The sequence below is a fragment of the Anarrhichthys ocellatus genome, unplaced genomic scaffold, assembly GCF_004355925.1.
Source record: "Anarrhichthys ocellatus isolate YVR2014 unplaced genomic scaffold, GSC_Weel_1.0 scaffold9, whole genome shotgun sequence".
NCBI classification, from domain to species: Eukaryota; Metazoa; Chordata; class Actinopteri; order Perciformes; family Anarhichadidae; genus Anarrhichthys; species Anarrhichthys ocellatus.
Window position 1 is genome coordinate 537,599 of NW_022280039.1, and position 26,295 is coordinate 563,893.

General features: G+C 41.4%; 2 protein-coding genes across 2 annotated transcripts in view; one reads left to right on the forward strand and one right to left on the reverse strand.

Moving 5' to 3' along the window:
* LOC116384719 (versican core protein) overlaps positions 1 to 13,005 on the forward strand; it is a 31,416-nt gene extending 18,411 nt beyond the window's left edge. The window contains 8 exon segments of the mRNA XM_031849643.1: positions 1 to 6,085; positions 6,190 to 6,303; positions 6,434 to 6,547; positions 8,129 to 8,287; positions 8,584 to 8,666; positions 10,636 to 10,780; positions 10,895 to 11,077; positions 11,177 to 13,005. The exon segment at positions 1 to 6,085 is cut by the window's left edge and continues 4 nt beyond it. Of these exon segments, the coding sequence (XP_031705503.1) occupies positions 1 to 6,085; positions 6,190 to 6,303; positions 6,434 to 6,547; positions 8,129 to 8,287; positions 8,584 to 8,666; positions 10,636 to 10,780; positions 10,895 to 11,077; positions 11,177 to 11,334 (7,041 nt within the window). The 3' untranslated portion in view covers positions 11,335 to 13,005.
* A 3,144-nt stretch (positions 13,006 to 16,149) lies between these two features.
* On the reverse strand, positions 16,150 to 24,455 carry hapln1a (hyaluronan and proteoglycan link protein 1a). The gene is made up of 4 exons (XM_031849384.1): positions 24,184 to 24,455; positions 19,482 to 19,823; positions 18,138 to 18,437; positions 16,150 to 17,969 (listed from the first exon to the last, which is right to left on the reverse strand). The coding sequence occupies exons 1-4, from the start codon at positions 24,272 to 24,274 to the stop codon at positions 17,683 to 17,685; spliced, it is 1,020 nt and encodes a 339-aa protein (XP_031705244.1). The 5' UTR covers positions 24,275 to 24,455; the 3' UTR covers positions 16,150 to 17,682.
* Between the last annotated feature and the right edge of the window lie 1,840 nt (positions 24,456 to 26,295).

Consider the following 26,295-nt stretch of genomic DNA (forward strand, 5'->3'; position numbering starts at 1 on the left):
ACGACAGATGAAGATGGCTCAGGTGGCCAAACTGAAGAAATCTTCCCCGAGACCTCATCTGTCACAACAAAATCGTCTCTTTACAGCACTGAGGCACAAACAACAACCTCTCCTGTTACATCATCTGCTGTTTCAGACACTGAGGATAAAGATATTAGCAGTGAAACTACAATGGTGGAGACCAGTCCTTCCATCAGTGGATCAACAATGAAACCTGAAACAGCATCATTCCCCATTACCACTGATTCAGAGGGTTCTGGAGAGAGCACTGCAGATTTGACTCAAGACTCTCTCATTTCAGCATCTACTGTTTCTTCATTGTGGAGTACAGAGTCACCGTCAGTAACAGCCTCCCGTCAAAGTGAAACAAGTGATACTTTAAAATCAGCTTTTACTGCAGCTTCATCACTCTACAGTACCGAGAAACCAAGATCAGAGTCACCTGAAACACAAGAGCCTGTAACCACAAGTCAAACTGGGACATTGTCAGCTACACCAGAGACAAGTTCTACTTTGCCAACCATTGAACGCTCAGGAGATGAGGTGACACACATTACAGCAGTTGGAATAATTGACACAACTGGACCATCACTTTCCAGCACTCATTTCCTACAGTCCACAACGCTGGGAACCACAGTTACCACACCTCTGTTGTCAATATCAGACATTATACAACCTCAAAAGCCAGAAAGCACAGAAAAAGCATCCGCCATCCCGATCATTGATGAATTTGAGACAATTTCTGCAATCAACTCGACTGAGGACAACAGCCCAACTCGGCAAACAACTGAAATTCTAACAGAGGGATCATCTGCCTTGTTTTTGCCAATTATCATCCAAACAGTTAATCCAAGCAGCCTCTCAGCTATAGTGATTGGCAGCTCACAGCAAACAGCAACTGTATCTCCAATTTCCACAAAGCCATCCATCCCTATCATTGATGACACTGAGTTTATTGATCAAACCACCAAAGTTGCTGGTAAAACATCAACCACCTTCTCTTCAATGTTCAGCACAGAGAAACCAGCAGTAACAACAGCATCACTTGCAACTGGAAGAAGTGATAGCTCAGAATCTGCTGTTATTGCAGCTTCTTCTTTTTACAGTACTAAGAGACCAATATCAGCTGACATAGAAAAAAGCACAGAAAAGCAATCTGTATATTTTGAAACAGACTCTGCGATCACAACTACTGAAAGTACTATAAACCAAACTCCATACATGTTTACCAAGGAACCTCTTTCGCCTTCTCCCACTGAGAAACCAACACCTATGCCACCAACTGCCTCCGGCGAATCTCAAAACAAATTCCCATTCTCTACAGCAACAGATGGAAGTCAGATAGCTGAGAGTCAGCGCACATCACAGCCTGGTGTTGAATCATCAACCCAAACCATCCCACAGTTCATGACAGATGAGTCTACAGATGCTCCCCAGTTTTCTTCCACAATTGAGGCAGTGCCAGCATCAGTATCTGAGTCAGGAATTGGTGATTTTACTGATGTAGAGAGCTCAGGAGATGACACATCTGCATCCACAGATGAAACTCCCTTAGAAACACCAACTGCGTCTGATCAATCCTCTGTGGAACAAACAACCTTAGCAATAACCACATTTAGACCATTAGTTACAACCACATTTATTGAGGAGAGAAGTTCAAGTGACAGAGAATTTACGACAGTCACAACAAGCCCTTATACCTTTGAAACCTCTCAACCCTTGGCAATCCCCAGTGTCACTGTGTATACCTCAAAGGAAACCTCTACTTTTATTGACATGGAGACCTCTGGGGGCTCAGCTGATGAGGAGGAGTCAAGTTCAGATGGATCTGGTGAAGTGGTATCCATTGAGACTACATCAAAACCCCAGGAAGAAGTTACTGTGGCCACAGATGAAACCGAAATTGATGACACTGAGCGAACATCTGACATGTTAAGTGTTGCATCCTCGACCCACTCCAGTACACAGCTTACTAAGGAATTTATGTCATCAACCCAATCACCACACATGACAAGCACTGAGATTTACAATACTGAGCAGGGCAGTGGCTTCCCAGATGACTCTGTAGTAGAGGGTGAAAGTTCAGTTGTTGACCGTTCCGTCGGATCAACTACATTTAAACGACTCACAAGTTCTCCTGTGATGCCCACTGCTGTAGCAGCTACAACAGAAATGATGTCGTCATCTAGTGATGTTGCTATCACTGAGGAGGGATCACGTGACCAAACAACAGATCTGTCCATTGACAATGTCATAACACAAAAACCTACTGCCGCTTCTTCTCTTCACAGCACTGATAATCCAACAGCAATGTCCCCTGAAATGGACATGACAACAGTTCAGAAAAGCTCAGCTGAAATGTTTCCTCAGACTTCATCTTCAACTGTTTACAACACAGAGTCTCCTGCTGTCACTTTGGTTGCATCTTCAGCTTTATCGGATATTGAAGATAAAGAGATAAAGAGTACAACCTCTTCCCTGTTCAGCACAAAGAAACCTAAAACAACAACAGTATTGCATGAAAGTGGACCATCTGATATTCCAAAACCTGCTGTAACTCCAGCTTCCTCTCTCTACAGCACAGAGAAGCTAAACATAACAACAGTATATGCTGTCACATCTGCCCAGTCGGTTAACGTGTCTGTATCTGCAACTGATGAATCACCACCAAGTTCAGCCTTTACTTTGACTGAGGGAGAGAGTTCTGGTGACCAAACCACTGAGATGTTTACCTCAAAGCCATCATTGATGGACAGCGTCACATTTGGAGAAGCAACAGGTGAAAACGAAACCTTTGTGTCAGTCACACCAACCTCTGATGAGCAGGTTTCCTCACAGGAGGTTGAAATTACTCCAGATACACACAGCTCCATCACTTCTGAAGCTACAGAGCCTCCTGTTTCTAGCATTGGGAAAGATACATTTACTGTAGCTGAGCACATAACACAATCCTCCTATACAACTATGTCTCCCCATACAATTGGAGCTTCAGTTAGTGATCACTCTACAGTTGACTTCACCACAGTAAGCTCTAGCAGTGAACATAAGCCAGATGGATTCACATCAATGTCCTCCCCTGTTCCCTCCATTATATATCATAGAATTACAGACCAACAGGTCGTGATCATTACTCCCAGCAGCAGCCACTCCAAGACTGACCTAACTGAACAAACACCTACCATAGTTTTGCATGTGTCAAAACCATCAACCAGCACAACCATCATATTCACAGAGGATGCAAAAGATGAAGATGAGTTGTTCTCTACAGTAACAGACAATATGAAGGAAGGCAGCATCACTCCTGAGCGTATCACCAAAGATGCTAAAATCATTGATGCAGATACTATCTCCATAGTTCCCTCTTCTTCATTTTACCCAACCATCCAGACAGAGGAAGCTGGAGGTGTCACACCAGTTACAATGACACAAAGGTTGGAGGTAACAGAAGAATCAGAGGGTTCAGGGACTGATAGGGCCACCTTCTTTACTCCTAAACCAGAAAATGTACATGCAACCTCAACCAATGATTTGCCATTAGCCTCAACATCTTCTGAATATTTACCGCCTACTTCAAAACCATCAACCGTAGAAGGTGTGTCAAGTATTCTGACATCTGGTGAAGAGACAGTTACATCTGCACCACAGTCCACCCCAGCTACTACTCTGTCAACAAAGTCAAGCTCTGAAGAAACATATGGTTTAACTACACCGCATACAGTTTTCTCTATTGGGACTCATATCAAACCAGTTCTGGAGCTGGTGGAAGAGGATTTATCAGGCAATAATGTCACTGAGTCTATAACTGAGATCGCAGCTTCCTCATCCTTGCCACCTCAAACTTTAACCGAAATAACAGACAGAATCTCAGTTGCTCCGGTGTCCAGTGAAGAGTATATGATCAGCACAATTGAAAAATTAAAACCCATTACCTCCTTACCCACAGCTATTACAGCCACAAGTTATGACACAACAGATGAAACCTTAGGTTCAACCATTTCCACGCAAACCACTGTACCTTTAGTTACTGACCCTGGCACAGTGAAATCTACGAGTAAAGCAGAGTATATCTCCTCACCAACCTCAACTGGAACTGCCACAGGAGAGTTTGCAAAGTCAACAACAAGTGCTTCATCTTCTCTCTATAGCACAGTGAAACCGCCTGACACAGAAGTAATAACCATTACTGATACAGACACTTCAAGTGATCAAACCTCTGGTACACTGACAACTTCAACAGGGAAGGCCAAACCGGTAACATTTTCAGTTACCTCACCTGAACCTGCCACCAGCAGAACTGAAATTGCAGTATCAAAGGCTGCTTCCAGTCTTTATAGCACAGAGAAGCCAACTGTCACACCATCTCCTAAAGGTACTCCCCATACTGCAGTTACAGCTACGTCACTGGAAGATAAGACAGCTCAAGCATCCACTGATGCTGCAATAACTTCACGTCCTACAGATGAAACAATCAGTTCTAAAGGGACAGTGCCTGCTGGGGTTGAAAATACAAGTCCAAAACTTGCAACCGACAGATCTGCAAAACCTGAAGAAGAAACTGCTGTTGCGACAGCATCTTCTACAGACTCAAGCTCAGTGGAACAAACTCTAGAGGCAACAGCTTCTTCACTTTCAATGCAAACAAAAAATATTTCATTTTCAACTGCATCTTCACTGTTCAGCACTGAGACTCCTTTGATGACTTCCATTTCAGATGTTACTGATCAAGTGGCCTCAACAGCATCACCCAAAATGGTGACAGCAGACAGTAGATGGACTACAACTTCCACCTCTGCCACTGATAAATCAACTGCAGTGTCACTTGAGACAGACACTTCAACAGATAAAAAGGCTTCAAGTTATGAAACAACATCATCAGAGAGTGACAAGATCCCTGTATCAACAGAAAGAAGTATTGGCATTTTAACAGAAGAAGAAGGTTCAGGTGACAATACAACAACTATCATTAATTCAGACTCTGTCACTCCAGCTTTTTCAACCCTGTCCAGTATTGGTGAGTTGGGTATCATCACCAGCACGTTATCACCTGAGATGACAAACACCCAAACAGATAAGCCAGAATCATCTACATATGAACAAACCTCAGGACCGATTACAGGATCAACAACTGTGCTCACAGCGTCTTCTTCAGTTGCTGAAGCCAGCAGGACAGTTGAAACAGCTGTTGACTGGGTTTCAAGTGGTGCAAAGATTGAACCATCCCCAGATGGTTCTAAAGAGAATATATATGACAATATAGATTCGACCCCAGATTATGACACACCAGACCTAGTTGAAGCAGTTCCAGGAACAGTTCTGATTACTACACCACCTGTTTCTCAAACATCTGAGAGTCGGCCTGTTGACTCACTGAGCAGTACTGAAAGTAGCCTAGAAGAAAATGCAACCAAATCACCTGTAGTAGCAGCAGCGGTCACCTTCTTGCCTTCTACCTCAGCTCCTGTTAGTGTAGTATCCTTGTCTAGTTCTGAGAGTGGTTCAGAAAGCACCCACAGCTCAGAAGAAAGCATGGTCACAGTAAGCACTGTTGGTGGTGAAGTTGAGGACGTCACCTCTGAGCTTCTGTCTGCCTCAACTAAGTCCCCCTCCATCATTAGCACTGGGGCTGAAAGTGGATCCGGCAGTTCTGAGAGTGTGTCTGGTGAGATGATGACTACTGAGAAACCAAAGATCGACAGTACGGAGGAACAGTCTCTGCCCCCAGATGAAATCCAGACTGTATTCAAGGTTGATGCTACCCCAGCTTCAAAGATGGTGTCAACTAGTGTTGATAGAACATCTGAGAAAGAGGATGTTGTGGACAAAATTGAGGGAGTTGTCACTCCTCACACTGAAATTCCCACAAGGACCCATACAGAGTTCACAACAATGACACCAGCTCAAACACAAAGCTGGCCAGTTTTAGTTGCATCCATAACCACCACTCCATCAGCTTTTTCTGAAGAGGATGACAAACTGGACATTGACAAACCACACATTGGAGAAGAACCACCAATAAGAGGGCAGGAAACTGACACGGAACTCGATTTGGAGCAAACCGTCGTTGGCGAGACTGTTGAAATTCCAGGTATGCTTTTTCAAATTGTTTCAATGGAATACAACAAAATATGTAAAATCTGGAAAAATTTCCTTTAAACACAACTTTTATCTTGCTTTTTTATGTCTTAACAGGAGTTCACTCGTGTACAGAAAATATTTGTCTCAATGGAGGAGCCTGCTACAAGAGTGGCAGCATCTATACATGTCGCTGTGCTCCAGGTTACAGTGGTAATCGGTGTGAAACAGGTAGGATGATATCAATAATTCCTCTCATGATATCTTACTGCCTTAACTTTCACAGAGGATGCAACAAATTAATCTTAAAAGTGGTTTTAATGTCATGGCGACTACTTTTTTGCCTTTTGTTTCTTTGTAGATTTTGACGAGTGCCAGTCAAATCCTTGCCGCAATGGAGGCACATGTGTTGATAGGCTGGCTTCCTTTACATGTGTGTGCCTCCCAAGCTACTGTGGGCTGTATTGTGAGGAAGGTAAGTTTGTGGTTAATTTGAGTATTCTGTTTCAGATTAACAAATGTTTTTCATTAGTGTTTCAAATGGTTCCAACCATCCATCTAAACTGCCTAGATTCAATTGTAACAATTGTAACCTCATAGGCAGATCTTGCATTTGGTAATGCGTTTAGACAATTAACTGAATCATTCACCTGAGTCTCTGGGAAATACACAAGACAAAATAGAGTATGAGTCATTCAAAAACTAGAGAGAATTGCCTTAGGTTTCTCCAGGGCGTTATCTGTCATAAACAGCATATTTATGTCATCATCTCAATTTACAGTCTGTTTTTAGCATTGCCTCACGGTCTGTGAAGTCTGATAATACTTCGACCACCCTCGAGCTTGAGTTTCCACAGACACAGAGACAGTTGACTCATTTTCAACATAACCTTTTTCAGACATTGATTTCTCTGCGCCAGGTCAGATGAGGTGTACACTACAACACAGGTGTGCTACACATCAAGTCACTTCTTGATGTTTCCATCTAGGACAATACGATTAGACTAGACATGACGTTCCTGGGTACACCCTGGGAAACCACGTTTATCCACACAAGACTGAGTCTTATGTAATATAGTTGCTTGATGCCTAATTTATTCTGAAGTTCCCATATCACATACTTTTACATTAGTGTGCCTATTTTCCTCCCAAGTGTGTTGAACCCAGGGCATCATCTGTCTTGGCTGATCTCTCTTGACCAGAGTCTACACCCTTATTTGTTTTCGGGATCACTCAACAGTGAATCACACCCATTCACTGTACTCAGACAGAGCTGCTGTCTTAGAAAGTTTTGGCAGGAGAAAGAGAGAAAAAGCAGCTTGAAGAGGAACAACCCTGTCTGTTTGGAAGTTGGATTGAGGAGGGGAGAGAGGCACAGACAGTAAACTGAGTTGCTGCAGCATATGTTGGGACACATATCATCAGTAGGTTCAAGATGAGGATGGTATTAAGGTGTGATGGAGAAAATAACTCCAATCTTTGGTGAAATAATATGAAAATCTATATCCATTTTAACTCCTCACCTTATTCCAAATTCATTTTAAATCTCATCACCTGGAGTTTCTGGGTTTGACGTAAATGTGACCTGTTTGCGACTGCATAGCCCTTGCTCCATTATTTTACCCGACTATAATTTGGAATCTTAATTCACAGCTTTTTTTTTTCCATTTATGAATACTTTTGAAGTAGAAACATCTGGTTTACCACTGTTATCACACCTTTTGGTAGTAATTGGCAGCTATTTGTGGTTTTGCCTCCACGTCCTTATAGTGGCGCTGTTAGGGGTTGTAAGAACTAATCATTCATGTTGTTCCTCTTCCATCTTGATTAGAAACAGTGGTCAGCAGACCTAAAGGGTCAGTATACTCAGTTGTTAAGAGTACTGTGTAGGCAGTAGAATATATTATGTCATGAATAAGTTAGTGAGTTAAATAGATTCATGGATGGAAGTAAAAATTAGTTGTCACTGTTAATGTTGATGTATTTAATGTCTGGCGATCTGTTGCAAAACTGTTTGTCCTGAATACCTCATTCACTCTTTCCTTCTCTCCCACCAGATACAGACACATGTGACTATGGCTGGCATAAGTTCCAGGGCCACTGCTACAAGTACTTCCCCCACAGAAGAAACTGGGACACAGCCGAGAGAGAGTGTCGAATGCAGGGTGCTCATCTCAGCAGCATCCTCTCCCACGAGGAGCAACAGTTTGTCAACCGTAAGTTGAAGCTAACAGTTGCAGTCAATCGTTAAGTACTAAAACCTATTCAAAGTCCTACTTTATGAAGCCTACACGATACTGTAAGATTGAAGCAAAACAAAATCTCCTTCAAACCCACATCCACCACAGTAATGTAGCTGTACAGTAAATGCAGGAAAAAGATTCCAGCATAATAAAAGCCATCGCTATCTTTGCCTTCCCTTTTGCACTTACTGTAACCAAAGAGTCCTAAAAAGGAGATATGGCAACAGAGAAACATAATCTGCTGTTTTTCATTCTACCCTGTATGGCAGGTCTTGGACAGGACTACCAGTGGATTGGCCTGAATGATAAGATGTTTGACAATGACTTCCGCTGGACTGACAGCAGCCCTGTGGTAAGATCGGTTGCTTTCTCACATATTTTTGTCTCAAGGAACGTGGCTCAGAGACAATATCAATATTTGGAAAAGATATCGATGACACATACAGTCATCTAGGGAGAGTCATTCTTTTTAGGGGCTGTGGTGACTTTCTCATGACGTACTCGCCTCTGCCTCATACCGCTACACCCTGGTGGGTGACTGCTCTGGTAATAAATTTGATGTAGCATATACTGTAAGGCACCACCTTTTAGTCAGTGTGAGTGCAGTGACAGAAAACCAACAGCTGCAACAATGCAAGCAGTTGACAAACCAATGTAAAAGAGTAGGCAAGGGAGGGAAAAGCACGCTGCACGCTAGCACACAAGTGGGAGCGTGTTTGGTGTAGTGATTGTAGCTGCGTAAGATCCCGCTCACCAGATAGGAAAGTTGCAAATTACTGTGTGCATCCGTGTCGTACAGATAGATCATTCACTCACTTCAAAGATAATCCTCCACGACCAGAGATAAGGGCCTGAGGGTAAAAAGATAAGCACAGGCCGCCTATAGAGACCCTTGCTCAGCTGAGAGATTGAGGGGTGATGAGGGTGTTGGTGACACTGTGTAGAGGGGAGTTTGGCAGGCGTAGACAGGTATGGTCCCCCTTCAACCCCCACACACATCAGAAGGCCCGGCCCTCAAACAGCCACCCGGGGGCAAGGGCCACCAGGCAGGCAGACACACAGATGGACAGCACCTGTGCTCGGCTGCAGAAAGAGAGAAACACTGGATAGAAGCAGCCCAGGGGGTCTGGGTGGGTGGTCACCTCCTGCGGATATAAGTATAGTATATAAGACTACATATGAATAACTGTATTGATATTTGGAAACATTTCAAGAAAATGTATCAGGGCACTGAAACACCCAAGCTGGGGTTGTCTGTGTGTGGGGGTGATCAAAGTTAGTTTGATTATTTTGAGAAGGATGCAGGCCTGCTGTTCAGTTGACGGGTCACCCATTTGTTAACTTGAAGTGAGCTGAGCAGGAAGTCAATGTGTGTTTTTTCACCATAATGACAGAGTAGCAGAGCCTCAGGGCATGATTGGTGGAGTTGGGGGGGGGGTCACAGCTTTGAAGAGGCCGTTTGAACCTAAAATGTGCTGAAAGACTGCAGGTAGCATCAACTCCCGGTTCGATGCCCCACAGCACTACAGCTGTGTGTATACGGTGTTAATGTGTAGATGAACATCTGTGTTTTTATGGATTTTTGTGCCTGCAGAATTACACTTGTAATGCGAGGCATGCAGCCCGTGTGATGTAATAACACTTAGGTTTCCATTATGATGAAGACCTCTAATCAAGTACCCGTAGGGTCTACTGGATTCAGTTCATATCTCGGATAGGAAGTGACATGTTAGTGTGTTGTTGCCCCTTAATAATCTTTTGTCTTTTAGAAACCTGTTAAAAAATACTATTATGGCTGCTCATTCTGTGGCTAAATGTAGTTTACATGCCTATTTGTAAATGTGTTGGTTTCTGTGCCTCGTGTTAGTTAAATAGACCCGGCAAGTGTCCCTCAGAGCTGAACTATGATGAAGTCACTAGGTTGCTCAGTTTAAGTTGTCTCCCAGAAACATACAGTTGCTCTCTCTTGTGGCCATTGATTAAAATCACAGTGATGGGAAACTGCTGCTTAAACAGCACAGGATCTCTATTTTTGGGATCACTTCTATGGAAGGAGATGAGTGGTAGTAAGAAAACATGTGGTGATTTGGTAACCTTTACCCCACTGGTGTCTTTAGTACAATGTCATGCATTTTATCAAGCAGACTAAATATACATAATAGATAACTGCTGCTCCTAAAATAGGTTATAATGATTAATAGAATAAAAAAATCATAGCATCTATATCTATATTAGGGTTAGAATTAGTATTGTTTTGGTTCTCTAAAGGACACAAAGCCATCATAATGTCTTACTCTTTATGCTCTCCTCTTGTTTTTCAGCAATATGAAAACTGGAGGCCCAACCAGCCTGACAGCTTCTTCTCCTCTGGTGAGGATTGTGTCGTGATGATATGGCATGAGGACGGCCAGTGGAACGATGTTCCTTGCAACTACCACCTAACTTACACTTGCAAAAAGGGCACAGGTAAGACACATACTCTCTTACTTTGAATACATGGGTTTAGGAAGGAGAAAATGCAAGTCTTCTGTCTACTGTCAAATTCCTCACTTTAATGTTATCGGCACCTCTGCTTCCCAGTGGCCTGTAACCAACCCCCTCTGGTGGAGAATGCACGTACCTTTGGTAAGAAGCTTGAGAGGTACCAGATCAACTCGCTGGTGAGATACCAGTGCCAGACAGGCTTTATTCAGAGGCACGTCCCAACTATTCGTTGTCGTGGAGATGGACGATGGGACAGACCTAAAATCTCCTGCATGAACCGTAAGTACAACAAGTATTGCTCTGGGTTTATGTCACTGTATAACATTTTAACAAACACTTAAATTGTTTTAGAGCTAATACATGATTTTTGTCTAACAGCATCGCGCTATCAGAGGACCTATATTAGAAGACATCAACACAATAGTCTCTACAGCATCAACAACTTCAAGAGATGGCCAGACGAGGCCTTCCGCTTATACCAGAAGCGCTACCGGGGAAGAAGAGACAGGACTGAAAATACGCTGAAGAGACAGTAATTGCTATGTAAACGTGGCACAGCTTACCCGAGACGAGAACACATAGCTGATGCTTGTGTGGAAAGAGGAAAAGGATTCCCCAAGAAAAAGCACAAGAGGAAACTCATCATAGAAACCAAGAGAACAACCTGTAGTTTTCTTACATTTTGGATTAGGATGGACTGAAGTGCCTTTTTAAAAAGATGTTGATTCATGACTTTTCTTATCAAGGGGCACAATGCCGATGTGGATAAAATACTTTCAGCTTGCTACTGGAAAAGCAAAAAGTACACTCATCATTCTTTTTTAAACTGCGAATGTTTTTTCTTTGTCCTTAGCGTATAATAATAATAATACACCCATGACTGTCCAATACTTCTGTACACCGACTGTGCTATTTAAAATCACCATAAGTGTTCCTTAATCATAGAAAAAAGCTGTTGTGAAAATATAGTGCTTACATTATGTAAAGGAATCCATTATGTTGTCGTGCTGTTTTAAGCTGGACTTCATTTTAATGAGCATGCATGCATATGCATATATATGAAGTCCTCAAATTTAACCATGTTTATTCTATGGCAAGACATCCAAGTTATCAGAACACAAATGGAGGCATCAGTGACAATGAATGATCATACAAAGGACTCATAGTGTACATTAGTAGATACATCACACACTTACAGAACTGTAAACCTTTGTGAATAATCTTTCTCCAGTCTTCACACCTAATCATTATGGTTTCTTAGCTTTGTCTGAGGAAACTATACCAAATCTTACCAAATCACCACCTGCCAATGGATGTCATTGATGTTTTGTCAAGATACATTTTCATGTATAGATTTCTATACAGAGATTTTTTAAGCGTATTGATATTTCTTTTGTGTGATTTTTTGCAATTTCATATGAGAGTTTGCTCTCTAAGTACTTACCAACAAAGCCTTTATCCACTGATGGAAATCAATTTCCATTACTATTTTCAAATGAAAGCAGAGAGATGTGGCTCAATTAGCCATTCATTTTACTATGTGTGTTAAGTGCATAACTTACAATTAGTTGCTACAGCATGTTTACAATAACTGTAATGCTGTTCATAATTACACACCACAAGAGTCCTGCTATCATCTGTTGCTGTTGTGCTGTAGTCTGTGATGGTTTTCTAGGGAAAGCTTTTTATTCTGGACACTTAACTCTGTTATTGTGGTCAACTGAAATCAGCCTTTGAGAGAATGCATTTTGTGAAACCCTCAAAAAGACTTGAACATAACGGCTGTTTAGGCACAGATGCATATAATTTATTTTCAAGCTGCTCTTGTCTCCTTACTTGTTCTATACTTGCAGGTGAAATATGATGCTGCCATCTGTCCCTGGAGTGCTCCACATGTACTTGTATTTTATGTTCAACAGGAAACCAGCCACAATCACAGACTGTCTAAATGGAATGCATTGAAGATGAAAAGTTGCTGAAATATACAATGGATTTATTTGCCTTTTGACATCTTTAACGACAGAAGTTGACCAAAGAATATGGAGGGCTGCAATAATGTTCTGTAACATTAACTAAATCTTTGTACATGTGGATGGTTATGTGTGTCTCCAGCAGTTTTTTAATGGAAAAATGTGTTTGTTTTTTCTGCCTGTGAATGTCTATGTGTGCGCTTTAGTGTGCATATAATATAATTTTATATTTATAACTTTTTATTTTACAATGTGAATGTCTGGGATGCTTGTGAATTTTTTTAAAGAGATCAAACTTGTTTTTTTTCTTTAAATCACCAAAGAAATAAAATAAATATATGGATATTATAAAACAAACTTTAACTTAATTTGGACTTTTTAAGGAAATGTGTTGGGAACACTGTCTGTTGTTTGAGTGCTGTGCACGTTCCCCAATTGTTTTATAGCTTTACTCCAGAAGTTATGGTTGCCTCTTATCGCTTCCAATCGTCTGTTTTATAGTGTGTTTTTGGAACAGTAACCATTTAACAGTTTCTGGATTCAGTATTGGAATAGAGAGATAAAGAGGTTGAATGAATGAAATTGGAGGGTACTCTTACATAACTAGTTCTCAAAGTTTGTGATCAGAGGCAAGACAGGTGCACGAGAGTGGGAGGAAATGTGACGCAGAACTAATGTTTTGACGTCCGAATCTTTTTTCATGGTGGAACAGTTAACAGATTGTGTTTTCACAATAGCAATGGTGTTCATTCAGAGAGTCAGTAGGGATGAAATGAAAAAAAAAACAAGACAATGTGCTGAAGTGACAGTAATCAACCAAACAACAAGTCAAGAAGAACATATGACGAAGCCTATCTTGCTCCTGGGTTCACAATGAATGCGTTGGGAGATGAGGAGAGACCAGGGAATATTTTATGTCTGAAAACTCTGGCAGCTGATATTATGAGACCTAACAAATTAAAAAGACACTTAGAAACATTACACCCCAGACACGTTGTAGCAGTGCCTCATTCTCTGGTACTGTCATTACCCTTTTCCCAATTTATTTTAGCTGAATGTCTCCATTCCCTGAGTTAATTGGAGAGTTATTCAAATCACTTGTTGCGCAGGGTGTGATGATTGGCTCCTATATAAATATTGAGAGCAGCTTGGTGCATTTCCCCTCTTGGCCAATCAGGATTTGGCAACGCCCTTTCTTTAGGGCTTAAGAGAGGTCAGGAACTGCACACTCAGGGCATTTTGATCCTTCCTTGACTTAATGCAGGCCTCTTTTTTTTTTTGCATATTCTGCCTGAAAAGCTGGTCTTTTGAGATTCCTTTGCTGTCTTTGGATTTGGCTTGATTCTCGGCATTTTGAAATTGGAGTGACTATCAAAGAACTCTTTTCCTCTAGGTTACCTGCATCAAGGCAGACATGACTGCTATGTGTGCAAGAGTTTGTGCTTGCCTAATGACTGCAGGCTTTATTTTTTGTATTGTTTATTTTCATTGAAGCCCTTATTATACACATTTCCTTATCAAATAGGATTTAGTTTATCATTGAAGAGGCATTTTATTATAAGAGAATAGTTTTTTTTTTTCATTATGACCTTCTTCCCCAAAAAGTCGGAAATGTCTGAAAAAAGTTTGAGAACCACAGTATCACTGAGGTAATTGGTTTTATAGAGCAAGTAGTGCGGTGGTTTTACCAGCAGGTTGTGCTATCACACTAAGCCATAAAGCACCAACACAACTCATCAAAACATCATGTAAGGGATTTATTCTGAATTCTCACAATCATGCTCTGTAGAACATCATCATACCAATGTCCCATTTTCAAAGTATTGCAGTGTCTTGCATATACATCAAAAACTAATGATAAACCCAGCAGCTTCTTGGTGGATAGACAAGACATTCAGGAGTGAATGTGAATTATAGTAAAACATTACGTGTAAGAACTTGAGGGAAAAGTGAGCACTTATACTGAAATGGCTGACAGTGCAGAACTGTGGACCTGCAAAAGTACATCAAACTACAGGTTTTGTTTTGTCAAAAGCATGACTGTAGTTGGCTCGTCTTGAATGTCAAATACGTGTTATGCCTACATGACGATGCATAAGGGAATGAATTCCCTTGGTGTAAATACAAGCTTTTGGAGTACATTACAATGCATCACTATTCCCAGAGTGGCACTTAACACAGCAGTGACTTGAAGTTGTCATTGACACTGCCTAATGGCAAAAAGCATCGTTACCAAGGTAATAACATTGATTTAGTCGATGTAATGTTTGTATAAGTTTGGGTTGCTGTGGTTTCCACTGTGGTGCCCACTCCGACATTAGAGTAGACTCGACAAGTGATTAAAGGCAGCTCCTAGGTGCCCCAGCAAGAGTAAAACATATATTATTGCCTCATGAATTGCAGATGTCTCATGGGTGATCAGCGGAAAAACCTGGAACCTCTCGTTCCAGTTCTCTCTGGGATTTAACAGGCTTCCTTGGTTTGTTTTGGTAAGGAAACCCAATCTGGCTCCTCCTGAGTTCTTGGGTTTGACAGGCGTTTCAGACTCCTTATAGATCTGTCCGATGCAGACTATCCATTACTCTGCTATTACTTAATCTGGATGACTGTGAGCGCCAAGTGTTTGGGATGTAGCATTATCAGATCTGCTGAAAGTCAGCACAACATTTCGTTGTTTGAAACCATACTAGCAACCAAATGAAATGTCCAGCATTACTCCTGCAAAATCAGTCAGCAATCAGGTGGTGGTTGTCCACAAGAGCCACAATTCACAATTGCTCATGAATTGAACTGTCTGCTTCCAACATAAACAAACAAAGAAAAGCTCACTTTGTGCAGAAACAAATGTTTTGTGCATTTACCTCAAGTGTGTAATAGTATAGTTTACTCCTCAGGTTTTAATTGAGAATTAAACAAAATTATTAGACTTGTTTTAATGCTGAAAAAGTGTGAAAGATTCTGCACAATCTCTTTGTTTCTTCTGTTACAATCTGCCTCAGCATCCACAGAACAAAAAGCTTGCTTCAATGGACCTTTTATCACACACATTTACATTTCACTGCTGTATCAACTTAAATCTGACCCCATTCCCATGCATTTGCACAAGAACTGTGAAACTGTTCCCTTTTGTTTTCCTTAGTTGTGTGCTGGCAGCCGGCACTGAATAAAAAAATGCCAAAGAATAAATAAATGTGAGGAGAGTCTAATCTTAAATCCTCGCCCCGACATGGGTTCATGCCAGATACATGGCCCCTAATCTGGCAGCTTTAACAATACTGTTTAAATCTCTGCGTAAACCTCTATATCTTCACATAATGCATGTTGATTGGGTTAATGTGGAAAACAAATGTTCATTGTCGAAAAAAGGGATGGTTACACAAATTGATTTAAAAGTCGTATTCTTTATTTCAAACTGCTTTGTTGAAAAAGGTACATGCCGATAAGATACAAAAATACCTTCACCTCTTTGTGTGTATACATATGCGCAAGTGTGAGATATTTTTAAGTTTTGCTTTTACAAACAATGTATCACCATATGACCACATGTAACCTACAGTAAGTACCATATGTCAGTGCCCAGGGTCAGAAAAAGTAAACCATAAAATATCAAATCAGTACCAAAAAAAGGGTGCTATCATCTGGCAAACCAGTTTACCAGCTCTGTATGTCCAAAACATGCTCTCTGTGGTCCGTTGGACACTTTTATGATTTCTTTTTTTTGTTGGTTTTGATTCTTTATTCTCAAACATTTATTCAGATCTAATCCCTAGAGCATGACTATCAATTAATCGTTCTTTATGAGTGATCGTCAGTATTACTCAGGCCTTTAAAACAGTAGAGTCCGAGTGGAAATGTGCCTTTTTAATAGCTCAAAACCTCAGTGAGAATTTGTGAAACTGTCTTCTCAGTCAAGGTGGATTTCAGCATTTGTTAGTTGTAATTGTAGCTACCATGGGGAATTGCTACAACTCTTAGACAATCAGGGAATCTTTTTGTTAAAAGGTTGTGTTCAGGGCAAAAGGGGAAGATGTATACGTCTTCTGCATTGTCTGGCGGAAATCTTGTCGTTTTGTATTTTCTAAAAACTACACTTCACAAAAAAATCTGACAGAATCTGTTTTTGACTTTAAAAAATTATAAACATGTAAAAAAAAAAAAACATTTTGTTAAAACAAACATACCACATACATTACTAAGACTGTATATGAAAGTGTAATGGGGGTTTGGTCTAACAGGAGCTATCAATGCAGAATATGTCACAGTCCATCGAGACATTTACATTCAGTCATGTTGATCACTACTCCTCAGGTTGAAAAACGTGGGAAAAAGAGCTTTAACTCTGATTAGAGAGGGACCCCGTTGAATACATAATATAACATGTACGTATGTAGCCACAGCTCAACAGTGGTAGTCATGTTCATGACTCTTATCAATCTAAGATCTTTCACTGATGGGATGCTTGGTAAATGGGTAACATATCACATCCCTCTGGTCCTAAAGTTGCAAATATTATCTGCACATGAGGTTGAATGCTCTTAATCTTCACACATCTAATCGCTCTGTGGAGGACAAACCTAACTTAGATCATGTTTCACAACCATCAAGTTCTTGTATCTATCACATCACTCATACATTAGCACTATTGCCTTTTATTCAACAGTCTGTCTACAATTAAAGTTAGAAAAAAAGAAATTTTACTGGCTACAAAATATTTTTTCATTCATTACATATGGAAGTAAGACGTACGGTATTTGTTTCTTTAGCAGTTAAAAGAGTGTTATCACAGTTTCAGAAAGGTATCGAGCTCATGCTGGTTAAGATCCAAAGGTTGTTGGCTTTATTGTTGATTTTATTGGTTGTCGTTGTTGCTTCTCTTTGGTGGTTATGGCTTCCCTACTCCTACCTACCGCCTCACTACTCATCTTTGTAGCAGTAGACGCCGTAAGACTTTTGCATCTTGTCTGGGAATCCAACAAAGCGCACTGCAGCTTCTGTGGGGCTACAGTTCTTGCGGGGCCTGGAGATGGGGTAGCGGACACTACCGTCAGCCAACCAGCCAGCGTCGCAGCGATCAAAGCCCTCGAGCTTCCAGGCGGAGTATATGTGGCCCACCCTGGCAATCTCTGCCCCATCGTCTAGGCATCCCTGCACAGCCTCGTCAAAGGTCAGCCTGTCGGGCTGGACCAGCCAATAGAAATGTCCTGAGCAGGGAGCACAAAACAGATGGTCAGAAAAAATAATATATTTCCTACTCTTTTTACAGGTTGGTCTACCAAAACCATAAATTGCAATGTGTTTTCTGTTGCAAGAATAATAAATGAAAATAATGGTGAATCAAGAAAATGGATATACAAATAAAAGTAACCCACCCTTGAGTGCAGAAGCAAAGCAGAAAACGTCAAAGCGGCTCTTCTGTTTGTTGCGACTTCCATAGCTTATGAGGCCAGGCCCTTTGTTGCCACCGCAAGGCCCTCTGGCTCTGGTGATGGGATAATGCACTGTGCCATCACTCAGCCAGCCAGCATTGCACCAGTCCAGGCCGCCCTTCCAGGCCTGATGCAGTTGATCTAAGGTGGCGACGGAAGCATTCTGTTCCAGACAAGCCTGTGTAGCATTGTCGAAGTTCAGGTTGTAGCGGCCCGTACTGGGGGAGTATGGGAACACAACACCTGAGCGAGGAAGAAGAGATAAAATGAGTATGACAATATGTCAACAATCAGTCTGCACTTAGTTGTATGATGAATGTCCATCAGCTGAGACAATGCCCACAGAGGCCAGACATTGCTAACTCATTAATTTTGTGCTTGTTTACCTCTCTGCATGGAAGAAATAATCATATTTTGCAAACTGATCTGCTGCACTAAACATTAAAGCAGGCTACTCTAAACTGCTCTAACTCCATGGATCCAACAAAAAGTAGTAAAAGAATTACTCAAAAGTGAATCCAAATCAAGAGAAATATTATAAAGACTTAATTGCAGAAATTCTCTGCCTTCCTTATACCAAGTTTTACCTCATTTCATAAATTCTAAACTGTATTTCATGATTACCAAACGATTTGGCAAATTCTAGCAGCTGTATCAAAGTAACACATTGTTAATATTTGTGTGATTCTTCACCCGTGAAAAGCTAGCAACAAAAGATGGGTGGGAGCCACCCTTTTCCGCAGAGGAATTTTAACCCACTGCAGTGATTTAGTGTGTCACCGTGCAAGGTTCCAGGGATCTATGTTTGAATATATCAATAACCCAAACATGCATGAAAAGCAGTTTGAAGACTCTTTGTATGCCATATTTTCAAAGGAAGATGATTTAGTGATTTATAAAATCTGAAAAGTCAGTCAATGTAATAGGATATGGACTGGAGAAAAAAAGCGAAATGTGTTTCTGTTTACTGATGTTGAACAGTGTTCAAATGTGATCATGGCTGAATCATTACAGCGGTTTGGATGAATCACAACAAGCTGTCTGATCTTTTCTTTTTCTTTTTCCACAAGAAAAGGAAATGTGGATGTTTTCAATAACTAGAAAAAAAATGTTGAGAAAGATGATTAATCTTGAACTACATGTATTTTTAACAATAAAGGGATACATGTAAAGTGACTGGTGGTGATAGAGCTCCTAATGTTATCACAGCTGGTATGCTTTGGTATACTTTTTTTTAAGGTCCAACCCTAGGCTGAGTTTCTAAATAGATATACAAACAGGATTTACCATCAGTGAGACCACCTTGCACATCCAAGGTAACCTCTTCCATGAAGTCTACCATGCCGTTGATGATCTCACAGCGGTATTTTCCGGAGTCATCTGTGGAGACATCTGTGATTGTTATGGTGGCATCTTCAACTTCATCCGTCAAAAATACACGGCCTGCGAAGCTTCCGTAGGTCTTCTTGTGCAATCCCATTGAAAGTAGCACATCCTCATTCAGTGCTTCATCTTCTGCCACTTTGGTCCATTTGACTCGGATGCCAATGTTACCAAAGGCCAAGGCATCTTTAGCAGGGAGCCGGCAGGGCAGGGTGACGTTGGTACCTAGGTCTGCCAAAACCATAACTGGAAAAGAAGAAAAAAGTATAGAACCTTATTCGGGTTTGGTGATTAATCTTATGATACTTGCATTTATATCGTAAAATGTTATGTAATGTTTATTTTATGTTAGAGCTATATTTTACACAGTGATTCCAAAGATTGCATCCAGGAATGCTTGCCTTGACTTGCTTGGCATGAAAGTGATACAGTCAGTATGAGAAAACACGAAAAAAGGGGGAAAATTCCCCTTTTCACAGCATTTTTTGGCACGTGTGTTTTGTATGTATTGTACAACACGGGCATACACACAACAGCTTTCTCACACAAAACTATCAAAGAGTTTGGGTGTATCCTGTTTGGTTTATTAGATACAGTATTGGACACCAGCCAATCTTCAGCCTCTGGAGCCAATCAGTCTCCTTACTGCTCTTGTTAGTCCTAACACTTTCAGCATTAACCCTCAAAATATAATCTTAATCTGTAGCAATCTTTCATCCGCTCCATCTGCATATGTATGTGTTGTTAATAGTATGTCAGGTACCATGTGAATAACAGGAAAGGTCAACAGATAACATAGTTAAAGTTATCTAGACACAGAATCTAGCTGCCATCATTTTTTTTTTTTTCCTCTCTGCACTCCTGTCCAAACTAGGCCACCCTTTAACTCACAATGGCGGATCATTTGTGTCTCACCGTGGGTTCCCACAATCTCCCTGACCTCCATGTTCAGACCTCACAGTGCTTGCTTAGTTAAGAGGACCCCAACCAGCAAGGGGCCGCCTGTGCCAGGCAATAATAAGCACCAGATGGATGGATGTACACAACCCCTGCTCTGACTCCCACCACCACCGGTAAAGCCTTGAACAATTAACCTTGTAAGTGGAGTCAAACTCTGCAACGCATGGGACTTGTAAGATAATATGGTAATTACGTAACTGAGTAAATCAACTGGCATTTTGGCTTTAAGTATTCTGCAGGCATAACTATTAATCTAACTATGCTGTTTTTGACAGAGTCCTGGTTCAGTGCTGAATGTAAAAAAACAAAAAACGTCCATGCTCTGTTTCTGATTAATTTTCTTCCCACTTACTCAATCTGAATGAGCTGTGTCTAAACCAGTCTGTCTCTCCTTTCTTACTGAGGATGCCACCATTTGTGTTGAGGCCCCTCATTTTGAGCAGCAACACTAGAGCCCTGACTGGAATACTGTATCACTGGCTCCTCGATAGGGGAAAACGTATCCCACATGGGCAATACAGGAAACAATAGAAGCCACTGGCATTGATCAACCCACTGAAATGACTTCTAATCCACCCCATGCCTAAACTACCCCAATCCTCCATTCTATCCACACAGTAGACGCGTGTCTGGACTTTGTTCAGTGGTGCTCAGATCATTGGTATTGAGCTCTCCTGCAGAAGGATTTAATTACCAGAAGCACCGGTGACAGACCTAATCTACCCTTCAGTCCAACCTCGTGCCACTCTCCCTTCCATTTTTTTTTCTTCATTTTATTCATTAGGATGCAAACCTTTTCATGTGCCAGAGACTTATTCTATTACCCAATCACCACACCCAGTAGCCTCACTCGCCTCTCGCTGGTTAACAAGATGCCAGGTTTTCTACGAGCTAGGAAACACCCTATATGCTAATGCTAATACTTACTAATATCTTTGAAAGCAAAGTTTATAGCAGTTTGGACTAGAGTCTGTGTGCCAGTTCTGTCAGTGAGGAATGACTCACAGCATCATCATGCCTCATAAATTCACTGCATGGTAGCAGTTGCATGACGAGCATAATGTTGAACATCCCAGTGTTCAACATTATGCTCAGAAAAGCTTGGTATGGATTACTGAATACATACTAACCTAATACAATAATAAAAATAAAGAACTCTTACTGGAGCAACCTTGAGGGTTGCTGCAAGACAGTAGTAGCAGACAGAGAGACAGGCAAAGTAACTCCACACTCTTTCCAGCTCCTGCAGTTACCAGCAGACATGTCCCACGGGAGAATGTGGCCCCGACCATGTGGGGTACACTACACTCATAAAGCAACAGCCTGTTGTGTTTACGTAGACTTTCAGGAAAAGAGGGAAGCCTGTCTGTTCTTTGTTGCACCTCACCCACATCCTATTTATATAAGTCTCTCTGAGGTCAAAGGTTGAGCCAAATTGTCACATTTAATATAAGTTGGGTTGACAAATAATTCAGTTACTGTTTCTATCTGACATCTTTGTGGAGTGCAGCTGGGAATTATAAAACAGCAAAGTAAATGAATACATGTGCATGACAATAAAAAAGCCCCGCAGCTGCAGCCAAGACCCACTGCCAGTTTATGATTGAGCAGTTCTCTCTCTCTCTCTCTTTCTCTCTCCCTGTCTCTCTGTCACTCTGCCTCTCTCTCTCTCTCTCTCTCTCTCTCTCTCTCTCTCTCTCTCTCCCTGTCTCTGACTTATATATTCAGAAACTACAACAGTGTAATTATGCTGTTAAAGCCCTTAGCATAATTTGCGCTTTACATTATTGAATGAACAAAATGTTTAATGGGTTCAAATCCCTCCTGTATGAAGGGATGGACATCATCAGTGAGCATTCACTGCATGTTTATTTCAGTGTGCCACAATGTGCCACACCCTCTGACAAAGCAGCTAGATATGAGATGCTTTGCAGTACCGCACACTTTGTACTCTGCTGCTGGCCTGCTAGTGTCAGTATGGAGACATAATTAACAAGCACAGCTGGGACAAACACAGAAGGCCAACTCCTATAAAGTAATTCCAATAAAGTCTTTGCTGCTCTCATGCACGCACAAAGACAGTGTGTGGGTGTGAATCGCTCACATGGGCAAACACACATCCTCAGCACACATGTATAGTAAACTGTCATCAGAGTCATTTGTGAATTAACACAAATGCAAAAGCACACAATTTGGCTCCATCAGCATCTCATCTCCTAGCCTAAACACATTTTAAACTCGGCCCCCGGCCCCATTTTCCACTCGAGCTCTTTTTCCCACCCAGCCCTAGCAACGGGGCCAAGCCTCAGTAACCAACAACTACAGTGAGCATTAGACTTAACAGACTATTACCTCACAGGGAAAGAGAGAGTCATTTGGCTGCTGTTCAGCATGGGGCTCTATACGTTTAGCTCGGGTCATTAATCTTAACTTTTCTTCTGTCACGCTGCCTGTTACCGTGGCGGACTTCCAAAAGCTCCCAGTGCCAGAGTGAGTCAGTAGGTATAAGGAAGTGAACAGACAGAATACATTGCTCATATGGCCAATAAAAGATATACTGTACAGTTCGATGGCTGGCCTGAGCCTAGCCAATGCTTTTACGTAATGCAGACAGTGAGGTCATGTATAAACATGTACATGTAGTGTACAGACACATACGCAGACACACACCTGTGACGTCACTGGCTAGTGGGAGCAATTCCAATGTTTGACTTAAGCAGCATCAGCAGAGTGAAACTATTCTCCCCAGAGACAAACCATTTCCTCGCATCTTGGAAGAGAGAGAGCTGACCCACCCATAATTTGACATCTACTGAGTCAGCTAGCAGGGCTACTGAAAGCACTTTAAATATCACTCATATAACACATGAGAGCCTTCTGCTGTCGCTTTTTTTTTTTTTTCCAGCAGTAGATCTATTCTGGTATTTCATAGCTTGCAGTTGCAGCAACCATTTCAGTGTGTCATCCTGTTGGCAGGTGTGAATTTGAATTATAACAGCATCGTGATGGAGTGCAGGGATCTCTGATAAAACGCCTTTCTATAGGTTGTTGCTTTCTGTCTGCCACAGAAAGAAGAAGACAAACAACTGATAAAATGGCAGAACAATTACAAAAGGTGTAAACTCTACCGTGGGAAATTCCTGACTATTTTTGCATCCATAAAGGGACAAGCACTACTAGCCCAGTTTCAGCCACTGAGGCACTTACGACCCAATTTAAGAGTACAGCCAATAGTATTAGTGGTGCGGTTTTCATTCAGTAGCGTGGGTGGTGAGCCTCTGTGAATGTAGGGTGATTAACAGTTTTCACCAGCCAGTTCATACTGTGGTGGTCTGTATGCAGGAAGTCAGTCAGTCAATGGTGAGTCACACTGTGTGTGCGTGTGTGTGTGTGTGTGTGTGTGTGTTACCCCAGAGACGCCTCTGTTACCTACTGCTACAAAGACCCCGTTGTTACACAAGCCTGAGCTGTGGTACCACTTTGCTCAGGTCCCTTACGCCGCTCATCCTCCAGTTCTTATCTTTCTTCATGCAGAGTAATATTCTTGCACATCAACACACATACATTCACTAAAAAATGGTAACAGAAAAAGACAATCACCTACATACCTGAATATCAAACCTTTTGACATGAATTTGTATCTTACCTGTTGGTAATGGGGGATAGCTCATCAACTGGCTGAATGCACTGCCAGCCAGGGTCAGGGAGAATATTGTGATGCACAGCAGACTCGTCATTTTCTCTTTTTTTCCAAATAAATTGTAGTTACAAAATTTAAACTACAGAAGTTATCTAATCTTTAAATATTTTAGTAGAATCAAAAGTTAGCTTGAACAACTTTTGTTCTGTTTAAATTTTTATTCATCTGGCTGTTCTTCTTTCTGTCTGTCTTTGTGCAGCAGCCGCCTGTGGTGCTACTGGAAAGTTTGGGCTCGTCAGAGGTCCAGACAAGTGCCTTTTATTGTAGCCTTACATGGTTAAGACCACTCCCCCTCCCCTCAGCCCATCACCATGCACAGCTCTATAATGGCTCCCGGTAGCCACATTATTTATGAAAAACTCCCTCCGCTCCCTTGGGAGGATGAGGTATACAGCAAAACTCCAGACAATTAACCTGCAGATCATTATCCAGAGTAACGTGTTTTAGATAGATGGAGAACTAAAGTGATTCCTATGAGGAATGCAAGACAGTAAAGATAAAACAACTTAGGTAAAACACTTGAAAAAGATCAGATGTGCATTTGTTCTCAATAGAGACAGTGAATGAAACACAATCTTAAAATATAAAAAATATTTTACACCACATTCATTGTCCAATGACTTGCAGCCTAACTATTAACTCTGATTCATTCTGGCATGAACCCCATTTAATTATGTCTGTGTCATGGTCTCTTCATCAGGCTTCAATTACACAAATGAAAGTTAACGTTCATAAGTTAAAAAATGTTGTCAAGCACAACCGTGAGCTCTTTAATGGCCTGAACTCTTCCCTCACACACACTGTTGTCTTCTTATATGTACATTTGATGCAAGACCATTAAATGTAAAAGGGTCATACAAATAATGCATGCCAAGTCATTCTTTGCATTCTCCACCTTGACTTCTTTTATTTATTACTCTCCTCTTTGCTTTCTTTCTTTTCAACATACTATTTATTCTGCAGACACATTTATTATAATTATTTTATATTTGACAGTGTTTAACGTGGTGTTAAAAACATCTGTAACTAAGAAGTTAAGAAACCAAGTCAGCTGATGTTCACCCTCCCCACGATTACACACTTCTGCAGATGCTACAAATTGTGTGAGCATGATTCTCTCATCACTTCCAATGCTGAAGCAGAGCAGAGACACCAGAGCATAGCTCTCGTCTCAGAGGAGCAGGGACATACATTTGTGATGAGCAGAGGGAGAATGTGTGGTCTCTCTTAAACGTTTTCTCAGCCGTCCGGACGAACTTTGAAAGATGGCAAGGCTGGGAGTGGAGCGATATGGTGCAGATGCTGTTCTGGTCCTCTTCATCACTGGAGTTATTACAGCTGGTACAACTCAAGCTGTTTTCTTTCTCTCTGTCTCCCTCTTTCTCTCCTCTGCCCCGTCTGCCGATCTTTCAAACCCTGCAGAGAAGTCAACAGAGTACATGGTGGGCCTCCGTTGTATATTCTAAAGTCCCAGCTTACCCATGGCACATCCTCTCTGCCCCTGCCTCCAATCCTCTGGAGATCTAAGGAACTGTTACGTAAGACGGCCATAGGCCCTGGTGCACAGAGTGACATTATAAACATATGTGGCCCCAGTGTGAAGGGCAAAGAGACTCCTGACACACACTATGAGTTTACTGTAAGTGCTGCAACCACCTATGGCAGCATCTGTGAGATACTTTGAGAGTATCGAAGCCAATGTAGTTCCGCAATTATAGCAATTTTAATGTTACAACAAGATTGCTGCAGGGTACAGTGTGCATTCATGATGGAGGTGTAAAAGAAACCAGTACAATCAACAAAAAGTGTTATTTGGCTTAACATGTGTTGCCAATCCATCAACAGATATCTAAGCCACATAATGAAACTGTAAATATTTGGAGGACAAGATAGCTAGATGGATCGATCGTCGTTCCTTTTCCTTTTTTCCCTTTTCTGTCTGCATATCTTGCTGAACTCCAAAAGCTAAATAAAATGCTGATGACCGTGACATGTTCTTCTTGCATGTAATGGAAGCATATTTTTTTGACTGAAGAATTTCATTTCTGATGACTTGTC

What these genes read in the sequence shown, in the direction of transcription:
- hapln1a (XM_031849384.1), bottom strand. Translation starts at nt 24,274, where the DNA reads ATGACGAGTCTGCTGTGCATCACAATATTCTCCCTGACCCTGGCTGGC. An exon ending in CTATCCCCCATTACCAACAG is followed by an intron (nt 19,824 to 24,183) that starts GTAAGATACAAA and finishes CTTCTTTTCCAG; the next exon opens with TTATGGTTTTGGCAGACCTA. An exon ending in CTTTGCTTCTGCACTCAAGG is followed by an intron (nt 17,970 to 18,137) that starts GTGGGTTACTTT and finishes CTCCCTGCTCAG; the next exon opens with GACATTTCTATTGGCTGGTC.